The sequence below is a fragment of the Loxodonta africana genome, chromosome 19 (assembly GCF_030014295.1).
Source record: "Loxodonta africana isolate mLoxAfr1 chromosome 19, mLoxAfr1.hap2, whole genome shotgun sequence".
In the NCBI taxonomy this organism is placed as follows: Eukaryota; Metazoa; Chordata; class Mammalia; order Proboscidea; family Elephantidae; genus Loxodonta; species Loxodonta africana.
The window spans coordinates 22431599-22447985 of record NC_087360.1 but is presented as its reverse complement, the minus strand read 5'-3'; the positions used below and the strand labels follow the sequence as shown (position 1 = coordinate 22447985).

The following is a 16387-nucleotide window of genomic DNA, read 5'->3' as shown; positions in this document are numbered from 1 at the left end:
TCAGGGTGACCCTGCAGCATGAGGGAGCTCTCCCTGGCTGGGACAATCCCTGTGCTATTTGTCATTTACTCTGACCTTCCCTCAACCGATTTTCAGAAGGGCACTCCCACCCCCACCTCCTACTAGCTTGGACACTTGGCTAACCTCTCTGAGCCTCAGTGTCCCCGTGTGTATCGCCACTGGGATGACAATAGTGTCCTCTGGTGCCAGTGGTCCCTGCCAGCTGCCCCCATCTTGCACGGCCCCCCTTGTTTTCTGTGCCGGGACACACCGCTCTACAGTGCTGAGCTCCTGGCTGTTTGCCTGCCCTTTTCCTTGTGTGACTCCAGCCCATCTTCCAGACCTCGACTTGGCTGTTGGTTCCTCTGGGAACTGCCTGGAGCACTTGGCTGCTCAGGTCAGATAATGTACCCAGTGCCTGTCCTTTATGCTATGAGTCAGAATCGACTCCACGGCAATGGGTTTGGTTTGGTTTTTGGTTTATGCTCCCAACATTCTGAGCTCAGACTCTGGGGCTCAGCTTATACAGTGGGTCCTGCCCTTTGCCCAGTTCCAGGCCGCCCGGTGCACTGAAGTCAACACCATTTGGTCCGCTTTGGTGGGCCCCTCGGGAACTTGTGCCACTTTCCCCCTAGGTACCAGCTTTAAAAGAATAACCAACCACAGACTAAAGCAGCTGTTCGACCCCACCCTGAAACTCCAGTAAAGGCAGCTGTCCACAGTTCCTCAACCTCTCTCTTGCTCTCCCCATTGCAGTTGTGCTGCGTGTGGTCCTGATCCCGATGGCTTTGCATGACGTGATGGGTACCCTCTGGGAACTGTGATGTCTAATACATTTAGTTACTTTCTTGGCCTCCCTCCCTCCTCCCTTCCGTGTCACCCTGACTGGCCATCCCACAAGATTGTTAGGACAAGCTGTCACCCTAGTTGTGTTGTTGTTAGGTGCCGTCAAGTCGATTCCAACTCATAGCAACCCTATGTACAACAGAATGAAATACTGCCCGGTCCTGCACCATCCTCACAATCGTTGTTATGTTTGAGGCCACTGTGTCACTCCATCTCATTGAGGGCCTTCCTCTTTTTTGCTGACCCTCTGCTTTACCAAGCATGGTGTCCTTCTTCAGGGACTGGACCCTCCCAATAACATGTCCAAAGTACCAGAGACGAAGTCTCGCCATCCTCGCTTCCAAGGTACATTCTGGATGTCCTTTTCCCATACCCTATTTCTACTTGTGGGCTAATGATTTCTGTCCAAGCAGGAAACACCTTAAGGATGGGGACTATCTCTTTGGCCACCACTATATGCCAGCCTCCTGACCCATCACCTAAGGGGGTAGGCAGAATGGCCCTCCCAGAGGTCCACACCCTAGCCCCTGTGAATATGTTATGTTACGTGGCAAAAGGGACTTTGCAGATGTCATTAGGGCTATAGCCCTTAAAATAGGGAGATTATCCCGGATTGGCTGGGTGGGGCCAGCCTAACCACATGCATTCTTAAAAGGAGAGAACTTTCTCCGGAGTCAGGAATACCAAGACGGGAAGTGGGACTCACAATAGGAGAGCCATCGCTGGCTTTGCAGGTGAGGAGGCCAAGGACCTCAGGCACGCAACTGCAAGGAACTGGATTCTGCCAAATGCCGGAATGGGCTTGGAAACGGATTCTCTCTGAGCTGCTGACCAGACGCCTGGACTGGGGCCACATGAAGCCTCAGCAGAGGACGCAGCATGGCATGAGGGATGTCAGACTGTATAGTAAAGCATGCAATGATAAATGGGTGCTGAGTTTGTGGTAATTTGTCATGGGTATAGTAGACAAACCATACACCTGGCATCTCTGGGGGCTCAACACCTGTCCAACAGGCAACAGGACTGACTCACAGTGCTGCACTGGCAAATGTGGATGCTGACCTGCCCGACACCTGTCCCCTTCCTCTGTATTAACAGAAGCTCAGTTCTGTCTGGCTAGAATACTCACCCAGATCTCTTGCCAGTCTCCGAAATGTAGCTCATCCCATTCGTTTATCCCCGTTTGCAAATCCCAGACGCCATCATCTTTAGGCAGAGCTGCCGTAAGGTCCCTTGCACTGGCCCTGCCACAGCCTCCTTTGGAGCACCTCTCCTCCCCAATGTACCCACCCTGGAGCGTGCAACTTCCCACAGCTTGGGGTTAATCAAAGCTCTGTTCTGTGGCCTTCAGGGGCCTGCTTCCTGTCACTCCGGCTTCCTGCCCAACCTTGGTCCAGGCCCTCACTCCCTCTGAAGAGCGACCAGCCTCTTCCCTGTGCTTGGCTCCACACATGCTGTCTCCTCTGCTCGGGATACCTGGCCCAGCTCTGCCCCTCGGCTCCTTCCTCCTGTTGGCATGGTCAGGGTCCCACCAGCCCTGGACATCTGTAACCACGTGTGCCGTAGATGGTGAGCTCCCTTGGCTCGGGCTCCTAGCACAACCTCCCCACCCCCCTCCCACCAGGAAAGAGCAAAGGATTCAGCACACTGCTCCAGGTGGACACAGTGCCCCCGAGAAGCCAAAGCAGGTACTGTGGGGAACAAGAAACCCAGAACCAAAGGAGCACACCTGTTCCCAAGTATAGAACTTGCTGAGTTTATTACTGAACCAACAAACACATAAAATCAGAACACATGCATGGAAGTGGCCCACAGATGACAGCAAAGCAGTAGTGGACTTATTCATCTGGAAGTTAAGCAGCAACTGTCCTACCAAAAAAACCAAACCCATTGTTCTGACTCATCGAAACCCCATGTGACAAAGTAGAACTGCCCCTTAGGGTTTCCTAGGCTGTAATATTTATGGAAGCAAATCACCAGGTCTTTCTCCCTCAGAGCAGCTGGTGAGTTCGAACAGCCAACTTTTAAGGTTAGCAGCCGATCACAAACCGCTTGTGCCACCGAGGGCCCTAGCTGCCCTACATCACCCTGCTTTCAGAAGCAGTCCGTGCTACCTTCCCAGCTGACACTGAGCTCATGCTACCGCCCTGTTTTCCACAGTTCCTTATGGGCTTTGACTGCTGCTGTCTTTGTGTGTGTGGTGAGCTGGGATGGAGTGCAGCTCCCATGGGATGGAGACCTGATGAGGCTCACCATCCCACCCACACTGTCCCCAACCAAGTCTTTGATGAATTCCTGTGTATGTGTGGACATAGGGCACAAGAGGCTTGCGGCAGGGCGGGGGGTGGGGGGGATCAGGAGCTCTGTGAGCCAGTCCAGCTGTCCTCTGGGCTTGGAGGCTTGCCCAGCAGTCTCTAAGCAGAGCAGATGTGGACTAAGCCTCCACCCCTCTCTTCCCCCTGAACGTAAGGCACGCCTCCTGGGTGCATGGCGCCACACAAGCCCTTCCCAGGCACTGTCTCCATCACCCTCAGAGGAAATGTGCTGCACACGTCATTCCAAGAACAGGTGGGAGGCCCCAAGGCCAAGAGCAGTGAAGTGCCTTGTTCAAGGATATGGAAATAGAAGAGCTGGGTCAGGGCTGGACCAGGCTGTCTGAACCCAAAGCCCACCCTACCTCTGCCTCTCCAGGTGAATGGTCAGGAGGGACTGAGAAGTGAGGCCTGGACACCTTCGCTTGGCCAGAGAGGGGACATCAACATGGGGCTGGTCTTGGGCCTCCCAACAGGGTGTGAAGGAGGGCAGTGGGCTCAGCTGTTGGGCCGCTCTCCCTGACAGCCCAGTGCCCACCAGGCCCGTCGACTGGGAGGGCCTGTCTGAGAAGCTGGGACCAGGGCCAGCCTCCCCAACCTTGGCTGGAACCCCACAAGGGTGACTGTTAAGGGAATAGGGAGCCTCTGAGCTCAAGAAAGTCCTATTTGTGAGGCCACATTCGGGATTGGCTCCCTCCTGCCAGGCCCCAGGCAGAGGGACAGATTACGGGGGACAGGACAAAGGTCCTCACCCAGACAGCATTATCAAGGATACACAGGAAGGGCCTTTGAGGAAGGAGTCCTTTCACTCAAGGGCTGGAACAAGCCCCTTGAAGGAGGTGGCTCTGGAGTGGGGCTTGGAGGGTACCTGCAGGTAGCCCTGCCTGGCTTGGCAGCGGTATGGTCAGTGGGGGTGCTGTGCAGCGAGATGTACAGTCGAACAGATAGGAGGGAGCCTGATGGTGGGAGCCTCTGACTCCAGTGCAGGGAGGCCGTGCTCTTCTGTGAGCGCTGGGGGGGCCATCGAGTGTATCTGGGCAGGTGAGTGTTGGAAAGGCCTTTGGGGACATAGGCGGAATGCTCAAGGGCCATAGAGAAGGGGGACGGAAGCCAGACCAGTCATCGGGGTCCAGATCTGAGACTGTGGCAGTGGCAGCCTCTCACTGTCTGTCTGAAGCAGCTGAACTTTTCCGGCAGCAGAGCTTGTGCCCTCCTACCCAGGGGTACCCCATGATTCCCAGAGCCCCCTATAACAGTCCCCTCCCTGCCCACACCCATACCATTGGGCACCCCTCTTCTCAGCCCCCTGTACTGACAGATGAACTAGAGCTGAGCCCGCACCCCCATGTACCCCTCCCACTGATGGGCCCCAACTGTTGGCCCTTCCTCAGAGTGTCTTCCTGGGGGCCAAAACCTTTGGAAGTCTTTCGAGGTTCCAAAAGTCATAAAATTGAAAGTGAAGAAGCAATTATATTAGTAATCTATCGATTTGTAAAAAATTACCTCAGAACTTAGTGTCTCAAAACAAAAATAACCATTTATCTTATCTTGTTGTCGTTAGGTGCCATCAAGTCAATTTCTACTCATGGCAACCTCATGTGACAGAGTAGAACCGCCCCATAGGGTTTTCTAGGCTGTGATCGCTACGGAAGCATATTGCCAATTCTTTCCATTAGCAGCCGAGCGCTTAACCGTCTGTGCACAAACAAATTAGAATGCGCCTTAGAAGCAAAGTCTTGCTTACTTTGGACACGTCATCAGGAAAGACCAGTCGCTCGAAAAGCCCATCATGTTTGATACGTCAGGGTCAGAGAAAATGAGGGAAACCCTTCATAAGATGGATTGGTACATTAGCTGCAAAAATGGGCTCAAATAAAAATAAAGTGATTATGAGCATGGTGCAGGACCAGACAATGTTCCATTCTGTTATACATACGGTCACCATGAGTCAAGCTGACTCAACAGCAACTAGCAAAAACAACCTACCTGTTAGTTTCTGTGGGAGTTTGGGAGAGGCAGAGCTGGGTGACTCTTGTTCGGCACTCTCTCACGACATTGTAGACAAGCTGTCGGCCAGTGCTGCAGTCACCTGCAGGGTTGCCTGGGGCTGAAGGTTTTCAGGTGGCTGATCCACACAGCTGACAGGTTGAAGTTGGTCATCTTGAATGTCGTCATGACATGGCAGCTGGCTTCCCTGAGCAAGCAATTCAAAAGAGCAAGGGGGAAGCTGCAATGTTTTTATGACCCAGCCTTCAAAGTTATACAATATCACCTCTGTCATAGGACACTGGTCACACCGATCAGCCCCACTCAGAGTGGGAGAGGAATACACAAAGACATGAAGATAGGAGGTGAGGATGACTAGGGATCATCTTGGAGGCTGGCTACCACAGTCTGCCCACTGGGCCCCCAATGATTCATTTTCTTCTCACATACAAAATGCACTCACCCTCTTTTAAGGCCCCCAAATGCTGTATTACATTATAGCATTAGCTCAAAGCCCAGGATTTCAACATCCAAATCATGTCTAAGTGTAGGTAAGGCTCCTCCAGCCTGGTTCTTCAGGTACAGCTCCTCAAGTATTGTCCCTCTCAACCTGAACAAATAAGACGTGGTATACGCCCCACACATGCAATATACAAGGTGGGACAGGCATAGAGTAACCACTACAGATATTCCTGTTCAAAAAGGGAGAAAGTGTAATGAAACACTGCCTGGTCCTTCACCGTCCTCACAATCGTTGTTATGCTTGAGTCCGTTGTTGCAGCCACTGTGTCAATCCATCTCATTGAGGGTTGTCATGGATTGAGTTGTGTTCCCCCAAAACATGTGTCAACGTGGTTAGGCCACGATTCCCAGTATTGTGTGGTTGTCCTCCATTTTGTGATTTTCCTACATGTTATAAATCATAATCCCTGCCTGTGGTTCAAGGGGATTAGGGTGGGGTGTAACACCCTTGCTCAGGTCACATCCCTGATCCAATGTAAAGGAGTTTCCCTGGGGTGTGGCCTGCACCACCTTTTACCTTACAAGAGATAAAAGGAAACGGAAGCAAGGAGAGAAGGGGGGACATCATACCACCAAAAAAGCAGTGACGGGAGCAGAGCACATCATTTGGATCCGGGGTTCCTGTGTAGAGAATCTCCTAGTCCAGGGAAAGATTGATGATAAGGTCCTTCCTCCAGAGCCTACAGAGAGAGAAAGCCTTCCCCTGGAGCTGACACCCTGAATTCGGACTTCTAGCCTATTAGACTGTGAGAAAATAAATCTCTCTGTTAAAGCCATTCACTTCTTGTATTTCTGTTACAGCAGTACCAGATAACTAAGACAAGGGTCTTCCTCTTTTTCACTGACCCTCTAGTTTACCAAGCATGATGTCCTTCTCCAGGGACTGTTCCCTCCTGATAACATGCCCAAAGTATGTGAGATGAAGGCTCACCAGCCTTTCTTCTAACGAGCATTGGCTTTACTTCTTCCAAGACAGATTTATTTGTTCTTTTGGGGGTCTGTGGTATATTCAATATTCTTCGCCAACACCATAATTCAAGGCATCAATTCTTCTTCAGTCTTCCTTACTCATTGTCCAACTTTCACATGCATATGAGGCAATTGAAAACACCATGGCTTGGGTTAGGTGCACCTTAGTCCTCAAAGTGACATCTTTGCTTTTCAGTGCTTTAAAGAAGTCTTTTGAAGAAGATTTGCCCAATGCAATACGTCATTTCATTTCTTGACTGCTGCTTCCAGGGGTGTTAACTGTGGATTCAAGTAAAATGAAATCCTTCGCAACTTCAATATTTTGTCCACCTATCATGATGTTGGTTATTGGTCCATTTGTGAGGATTTCTGTTTTCTTTATATTGAGGTGTAATCCATACTGAAGGCTGTGGTCTTTGATCTTCATCAGTAAGTGCTTCAAAGACCTCTTCACTTTCAGCAAGCAAGGTTGTGTCACCTGCATATTGCAGGTTGTTAATGAGTCTTCCACCAATCCTGATGCTGCATTCTTTTTCATATAGTCCAGTTTCTCAGATTATTTGCTCAGCATACAGATTGAATAGGTATGGTGAAAGAATACAACCCTGAAGCACACCTTTCTTAACTTTAAAGCATGCAGTAACCCCCTTGTTCTATTTGAACAACTGCCTCTTGATCTATGTACAGGTTCCTCACGAGCACAATTAAGTGTTCTGGAATCCCCATTCTTTACAATGTTATCCATAATTTGTTAGGATCCACACAGCCGAATGTCTTTACATAGTCAATAAAACACAGGTAAATATCTTCGTGGTGTTCTCTGATTTCAGCCAGGATCCATCTGACATCAGCAGTGATATCCCTTGTCCCACAGCCTCTTCTGAATCAGGCTTGAATTTCTGACAGTTCCCTGTTGTACGTACTGCTGCGACTGCTTTTGAATGATCTTCAGCAAAATTTTACTTGTGCGTGTGATACTGTTCGATAATTTCCCCATTCTGTTGGATTGCTTCCAGTTGGTTGACCAGGTAGCTGTCTTCCAAATTTCTTGGCACTGATAAGTAAGTGCTTCCAGCTCTGCATTAGTTTGTTGAAACATCTCAATTGATATTCTGTCAATTCCTGGAGCCTTGTTTTTCACCAAGAACTTCAGTGCAGCTTGGACCTCTTCCTTCAATACCATGAGTTTTTGATAATATGCTACCTCCTGAAATGGTTGAACATTCACCAATTCTTTTTGGTACGCTGACTCTGTGTATTTCTTCCACCTTCTTTTGATGCTTCCTGCATCATTTAATATTTTTCCTGTAGAATCCTTCAATACTGCAACTCAAGGCTTTAATTTTTTCTTCAGTGGTTGAGAAATACCGAATGTATTCTTTCTTTTTGGTTTTCTAACTCCAGGTCTTTGCACATGTCATTATAATACTTTCCTTTGTCTTCTCGAGCTGCCCTTTTAAATCTTGTTCAGCGCCTTTACTTCATCATTTCTTCCTTTCGCTTTAGTTACTCCATGTTCAAGAACAACTTTTGGAGTCTCTTCGGACATCTATTTTGGTCGTTTCTTTCTTTCTTGCCCTTTTAATGACCTCTTGCTTTCTTCATGTATGATGTCCTTGTTGTCATTCCACAACTCGTCTGGTCTTTGGTCATTTGTGTTCAACACATCAAACCTGTTCTTGAGATGGTCTCTAAATTCAGGTGAGATATACTCAAGGTTGTACTTTGGCTCTCGTGGGCTTGTTCTAACGCTCTTCAACTCCAACTTGAACTTGCACACGTGCAAGTGATGATCTGTTCCGCAGACAGCCCCTTACCTTGTTTTGACTGATGATATTGAGCTTTTCCATTGCCTTTTTCCACAGATGTAGCCGATTTGATTCCTGTGTGTTCCATCTGGTGAGGTCCATGGGTATAGTCGCCATTTATGTTGGTGAAAAAGTATTTGCAATGAAGAAGTCATTGGTCTTACAAAATTCTATCATGAGATCTCCAGCGTTGTTTTTTCATCACCAAAGGTGTGTTTTCCAACTACCAATCCTCCTTCTTTGTTTCCAACTTCTGCATCCTAATTCCCAGTAATTATAAACCCATCTTGAATGCATGTTTGATCAATTTCAGACTGCAGAAGTTGGAAAAATTTTCAATTTCTTCATCTTTGGCCTTAGTAATTCGTGTGTAAATTTGAATAATTGTATTAACTGGTCTTCCTTGTAGGCATAGGGATATTATCCTATCACTGACAGTGTTGTACTTCAGGATAGATCTTGAAATGTTCTTTTTGATGATGATGTCATACAACAATGTGTGTACTAACTGTTTGATGAGAAACTGGTTTGTTCTGTAAACCTTCATCTAAAGTTCAATATAAATAAATAAAAAGAAAATATGTGAATGGCCATACTGAGCACATGAAAAGATGCTCAGTGTTACCAGGAAAAAAACACAATGAAAGGCTAAAATTAAAAAAAAAACTGACAATACCAAGTGGTGGTGAGGGTTTGGAGCACTTGGAAATCTCATACATTGCTAGTGGGAATGTAAAATGGCACAACCACTTTGAAAATTAGTTTCTTATACAGTTAGATATTTATTATTAAACACAGTGATGCATTTACCCAAAAGAAATGAAATGTCTATTTTTGTAGCAGTTTTATGCATGAAGGCCAAGAATTAGAAACAATCAAAATGCCATCAACATTTAAATGAGTAAACTTATGGTATATTCATGCAAAGAACTTACTACTCAGCAACACAAAGAAATATGTACTAATACATGGAGCCACATTGTGATCATTAGGGTTGTGTGTGTCAGCTTGGCTGGGCCATGATTCTCAGTGGTTTGGCAGTTATGATGTAGTTTGGCAGTTATATGATGATGGGATGACTTCCATGATGAGATTGGTATAATGTGATCACCTCCATGATGGGATCTGCTGTGAGTAGCCAGTTGAAAGGGAGTTTCCTTGGGTGTGTGGCCTGCATTGAATATAAGTGGCCATTCTGGCAAGACTTGTGGGCTTTTGCTCCCTTTGGATCCTTCAGTTGGCTCCTGTTTGTCTGACCTCTGGTTCTTGGGATTTGAGCTAGCAGCTTACCGTAGTCTTGTCTGCCAATCTTGTGATTCATCAGTCTTTGCAGCCTGAGCAAGAGCCCTGCTGTCTGACCTGCCAATCCTGGGTGTGCCAGCTTTCGTGGCTACGTGAATCAGAAGCCTCCAGCCTGATTATGGACTTGGAACACTGCAGGCTCTACAACCACGTGACCCATCTCCTTGATATAAATCTCTCTGTATTTATTTATATGCTTTACTGCTTTTGCTTCTGTAGAGAACCCAGCCTAAGACAAACATGCATGAATCTCAAAAACTTTATCCTGAGCAAAAGAAACTAGACACAAAAACATACATACTGTATGATTCCATATGTATATCAAATTCTTATTAAAAATCTTGGGCTGGGTGTGCCCCTGCAGAGTGATCTTTTGGGGTGATGTGAATTTTCTATCTTGATAATGGTGGTGGCTTCATGGGTGCAGATATTTGTCAAAAGTCGTCAAAGATATATTTAAAATTGATAAATTTTACTGTATGTAAATTATACCTTGACAAAGTTGATTTTCAAAAAGTCAATTCCTCAGAAATCCACAGACAACGTCAGGCTCCCCCAACATGCACACCCTCACAACCTGCATCTTTCTCCAATGCATCTTCCCGAGTTTGTAGTTATGCCTATATTGGGGTGACTGTGTGTTTCCTGTCAGTTGATTGCCTCTAAATGGGGAGTACCTGGGATCCATTTCTCTTGTTCACCACTGACTGCTAAGCATCTGGCACCATGCCTGCACACAGTAGGCACTCAATAAATGCTCGTTAAACAAACTAAAGCAGGAGTGAGCAAATGGAGAGGGCCACAGACAGAAGGAAGCAAAGGAATGGGCAGCACCTGTGTTGGGCTTGGCCACCCTGGGCTGAGGTGGGCTGTGGGGCTAGAGCTCTGAGGGCCCCTTCACCTGGACCCCTGAGTCGGGCCTGGGAAGTTGGGTCTGTGCAATTCCTCAGAGATCTCCAGGAAGGTCTTGCCTTTGGCCTCAGGAAGGAACAAGCCTACATAGATGGCCCCGTAGACACAGACAAGAAGGAAAGGGACATAGACAAAGTGTGACCAGCCCTCCTGTGGGTTGAAAGAGATCCCAGAATGGGTGTGGCCCCAGTCAGCCCCCATCCTGAAGGTCCAGTGCCAGGTCATGATGAGAGGCTAGTCCCACCTTGCTCAGGTACAACCCATCCCCACCCGTCTTGGTCTCCCTGGATGGGGCCTCCCAGCTGGGGTCAGAGGCCTAGCTAGGTAAGGCAAAGGGGGACATTTGCCCCAGGTACAAGTCCAAAGGGGTACCAGATGTGATGTGGAATGACATTCCAGGGTGCCACAAATATGAAAGGTGCCTGACTGAGGCAGCCAGACAAGAGGAGGATAGGCATTTCAGTTGACACGTTGCTGCTATCAATGTCTATTCATCTTGAAATGGGGGGGGGGTGCAATTTACAGACTGCCCCTAGGTGCTCGTTATCCTCGCTATGTCCCTGGCTAGGGTTCTCTGCTGACATGGATGAACGATAAGGCAGGGCTGGGCCTACCATGATGAAGGGGAAGCCTAGCCCCACCGAGAAAAGCATGGTCCACAGGAGCACCCCATAGACCACGTAGGCAGCAGGTTGGGTTGTCTGGTCAAACAGCTCAGTGGCCAGGACCTCCGTCACTCCTGCTGGAAAAGGGGCAGGGACAGCAGGTGGGGACCAGACCCAGCCACCCTTCTAGAGGCCTCAGCACAGGTGGGCTGGGGGGCCCGTTGGTGATAGTATATACACACTAACTCATTACCCACCCACATGCCCACCGTGCCTTCATCAAGGCCCCAGCCCAGAGCCCTTCTGCCCACTCACTGGGGCCGATGCCAAAGCTGAGGATGAAGGTGAAGATGCAGGACATGGGCAGGTAGGGCATCCAGGGGAAGGAACTCTGCAGCAGAGGGGGTGGTGAGGCGGACACCAGGCCGCCTGCCACACCCCCGTGCCTCCCAGCTACCTGCAGGCACCGGGCTGCTGTGAAGACACTCCCCCTGCAGGTCATCAGGCAATAGCCCCCCATCAGCAGCACCTGCCAGCTCACTCTCTCAATCACCAAACACTGAAAGGGAAGGAGCCCAGCTGGTCACTGATTTATGCACCAGTCATGGTCCCCTTGGTGGGCAGGGGGAGGGTCCTGTCAGAAAGCTGGGAGAGGGTAGGAGTAGTTTATTGCTTCAGGAGATTGAGATATTTTAATTTCTTAGAGGACCTTGGTGCATCAATGAATCTATCCATTTCCTCATCACAACACAGCAGTGTGAGAGCCCAGGAAACAGCAGGTGCTCAATAAATGCTTGCTAACTCATCAAATTTTAACAGAGTGCCCTGGAGTGGAAAATGATGTAATGGGAAGGACTGAAGTTCTAGGAGTGTCAGATTTACTCGTTAAGTGTGTAGATTGCAGAGTATCAAAGAGGTTAACTGCACAGCTGCCTGAAGAATGGTCATCATCTGGTAATTCTGTCGTATATGGGATGATTGAATAATGTTAGCTGGGGGCACTTGTGGAACTGAATATATGGGAGAAAGGAGTTGATGTATGCTGGGTGGGTAGCAAAGGGGGTAGCCTGTGGTAGCCGTTTGTTTTTTCCACCCAGCATTGCTTCACTCCCATTCTTTCACAGGTTGGACCAATACAAGCCTGCCTTCCTGGATTCTGAATCTTGAATGTTGATAGTTGAAGACAGAATGTGGTTGGATCTGAGTACACTGAAGACAATTCCTCCCTGGAAGGAAAGTCCAAAAGCTCTGGCCATTGAGATCTTTAGCACTGCCTTGATTCCTGACCTTCTCAAGCCATGGCTTTTAAACACTTTCTTTCATTCTGAGCCTCCCCAATATCCTTTCAGTTATTACAAGTTTTTATTAAGTTAGTCAGAGGAACTTTCTGTTGTCTGCAACCCAAGAACTGCATCAGTTAGATACAGGGGGGAAACATAAGGTCTGGGGGAAAAATACTTGCTTAAGGTCAAATAAGGAGTCCCTGGGTAGTGCAAACAGTTAAGCACTCAGCTACTAAACAAAATGTTCATGGTTCAAATCCACCCAGATGCACTGTCATGGACTGAATTGTGCCCCTCCAAAGTATGTATCAATTTGGCTAGGCCATGATTCCCAGTATTGCGTGGTTGTCCACCATTTTGTGATCTGATGTGATTATCTCACGTGTTGCAAATCCTAACCTCTATGATGTTAACAAGTCAGGATTAGAGGCAGTTATGTTAATGAGGCAGGACACAATCTACAGGATTAGGTTGTATCTTGAGTCAATCTCTTTTGAGATATAAAAGAGAGACTCGAGCAGGGAGGAGAGGGACCTCATGCCACCAAGAAAGAAGTGCTAGTAGCAGAGTGCATCCTTTGATACCAGGGTCCCTGCGCTGAGAAGCTCCTAGACGAGGGAAAGATTAATGACAGGAGCTTCCTCAGAACTGACAGAGAGAGAAAGCATTCTCCGGGAGCTGGCTCCCTGAATTTGGACTTCTAGCCCCCTAAACTGTGAGAGAATAAATTTCTGTTTGTTAAAGCCATCCACTTACTGTATTTCTCTTATAGCACCACTAGATAACTAAGACTGGCACCCTGGAAGAAAGCCTGATTATCTACTTCTGGAAGATCACAGCCACTGAAAACCCTATGGAGCAGCTCTACTCCACAAACATGAGGTCACCATGAGTCAGAGTTGGTTCATTAGCAACAGGTTTGTTTGTTCATTAAGTTCAAATAGTACTTGTTGGCAGATGCGGAACTAGAAACCAGAAGTCCTGGTGACCTACTTCTGAAAAACTCAGACAGCTCTACTATAACTCACGGGGTCACAAGGAGTCGGGATCAACTCGACGGCAACTGGTTTGGTGTTCTCTATGCCCCACTCAATGCTTTGCAAATTGTTCTTCAGTATCTAAACCTGCTTGACTTCTCCTGAGTGTGCCATCTGTTTCCTTGGGACCCTGACTGAGACAAGCTCTCATAAGCACTCTGATGGATACACATTTGTGGTGAAATAAGTTCCTTTATGTGGCCTTTTGCCTTGGTTCTTTGGAAAAACAGCTTGGAAGATTTTTTTCCTTAAACTCTAAGGAGTTACTTTTGCCCTAGTTCTTTGTGGAAACTACTTGGGGGACCTCTCATGGTGCTTTTTACTCCAGAGGGTTTGTTACTTTTGCCCAGGGAAGGACCAGGTCTCCGACAGCCGAAAATCTTACTTCTATCTAAGACCTGACTTGATTGACATCTCATGGACTTGTGACTCACCCAAAATAATTGGCTGGGCCACAACTATTCAAATGTTGTTGTTGTTGTTGTTGTGTGCCATGGAGTCGATTCTTACTCATAGGGACCCTATATAACAAAGTAGAACTGCCCCCACAGGGTTTTCTAGGCTGTAATCTTTACAGGAGCAGATCACCAGGTCCTTTCCCCTGCAGAGAGGCGGGTATATTCAAACTGCCAACCTCTGGTTAGCATCCAAGTGCTTAACCATTGCATCACCAGGGTGGCTTGAAAATCCACCCAGTAGGATTGAATGACTTGTGGTCCATGAAGAGATTGGACGATTCGTGGTACTGCTGGGAGGGCCATGCTTTGAAATTGACAAGGAGTTTGCTTATATAAGCAGCCAAACCTACAGAGGATTTTAGAGAAAAGGCAAGGAGAGAACTTCAAGACCAAAAAGAGCCTGGAGTGGAGTGGTTTTGACCCAGGGCTTCTGCTAGAGGAATCTTCTAGAAGAGCTGTAATATAGGTCTAGGGCTGTAATACCGAAGACAGGAAGGGGCTCTGCAACACAGTTGGCAATGACAAGCCTGGAAGAGTCCCTGAGACAGAGACAGCAGTGAGGATAGAAAGCTGCTGCTAGGAGAGCAGCAGCTGAGCAAGTTGATACTCTGGCTATGAGCTGGGCCAGTTAGCAATGGAAAAGCCAATGGCTGGGGGGCTGAAGGCAGAGAGGCCTGCATGCTTGAGAGGGGGCATACACGGCTGAGAGAAGGGCCTGCTTGCACAGCTGAAAGAAGGGCCTTCTTGTATGGCTGAGAAGGGCCTGCTTTTATGGCTGAGAGGGGCCTGCTAGCACGGCTGAGAGGCCTGCTAGCATGGCCCAGAGATCAAATGAGAGAGCTGTCTTGGTTGGAAGCTGTTCTATACTGAAGAAGGGACGGATCCACTCTCCACCTCAGGGGAGCCTTCCAAACCTCACCTATGTGCTTCCTGACCCTGATCCTGAGTGTTCCTGTTACTTCCAAGTTGATCCTGATCTTGATTGTAGCCTGTTACCTCTCTAATAAACCACATAACTGTGAGTATGGTCTGTGAGTTCTGTGTGGCCATTGCAATGAATTATCGAACCAGCAGAGAAGTAGAGAGTGATGTGGGGGGAACAGCAGATGTCAGAAATGGTGAAGAAGTTGGAGAGTGCAGGTATGTCTGATGTCTACTTTGTAGGGATCAGCTTTGTGCTGATCTTGATTCTTAACCTTCAAGAATTTGATGATTTATTGTGCTAGATTACTTTGTCCATTGTTAAGACTGGGAATTAGGCCTGGGGAGATGAAATAACTTGCCCATGGCCTCAGCCACAGGTCACGGCTACACCCAGGTGGTTTGGACTCCAAGCCTCACCACCATCACCACCCCCACAGCTTCCACATCACCCTAGTGAATGGAAGCCAACAGGACAGGATGGACTGTGCTCGGGGAACACCAGGACCCCTTCCCTCGGTCAGAGATGAAATGTTCACATCAGCTGGTCTCAGGTCTCCCAACAAGGTGCAAGGCAGGGCAGCGGGTTCAGCTGTTTGGTCATTCTCCCTGCCCAGGCCAGCTCAAGTGTCGACTGACAGCCCAGTGCCCACCAGGCCACTCTGCTGGGAGGGTCTGTCTGGGGAGCCGAACCAGGGCCAGCCTCCTCAATCTTGGTCGGAAGCCCACAAGAGTGGCCATTCAGGGAGCAGGGGGACCTCCAAACCCAAGAAAGGCCTGTGTGTGGGGGCTTTGATGGCCCAGAGGAGACCGAGCCTGAGGGTGCTGTGTGTGTAGGAGCTGTGATGGCCCAGGGGAGGTATGGCCTGTGTGCACAGGCTGTGATGTATGATGGCTCAGGGGAGGTACACCCTGCCACCAAGGACTCCTCTCCAGCCTGTGGGGCTACACTGAGTGGGCACTCGAGCACTTGTTGAATGAATAAACGAGTGCAGCCAGCTTGGACCTCCCTTTCTAAATCCACTTATTCCATCCTTTCTTTAGAGGCTGGGTGGCTACCATCGTTCCCGCCCAGGACATGCCCCCATCCTCCATCTCGTGCTACCACACCACACTTACCTTTAGGGGAAATTCTCTCCCACTTGCAATTGCAACCCCCGTGTTCCCATGGAAACCCTGGCGGCATAGTGGCTAAGAGCTATGGCTGCTAACCAAAAGGTCAGCAGTTCAAATCTGCCAGGCGCTCCTTGGAAATTCTATGAAGCAGTTCTACTCTGTCCTATAGGGTTGCTATGAGTCAGAATCGACTCAATGGCAGTGGGTTTTGTGTTCCCATAGGAGCCCTGGTGGCGCAGTGGTTAAGAACTCAGCTGCTAACCAAAAGATCAGCATTTCTAATCCAGCAGCCACTCCTTGGAAACCCTGT

General features: G+C 48.5%; 1 protein-coding gene across 1 annotated transcript; it reads right to left on the bottom strand.

Annotated features, from left to right (window-relative positions):
- Positions 1-9435: 9435 nt before the first annotated feature.
- SLC2A11 (solute carrier family 2 member 11) lies at positions 9436-16056 on the bottom strand. The gene is made up of 4 exons (XM_064271917.1): positions 16021-16056; positions 11578-11821; positions 11272-11399; positions 9436-10807 (listed from the first exon to the last, which is right to left on the bottom strand). The coding sequence occupies exons 1-4, from the start codon at positions 16054-16056 to the stop codon at positions 10643-10645; spliced, it is 573 nt and encodes a 190-aa protein (XP_064127987.1). The 3' UTR covers positions 9436-10642.
- Positions 16057-16387: the final 331 nt, after the last annotated feature.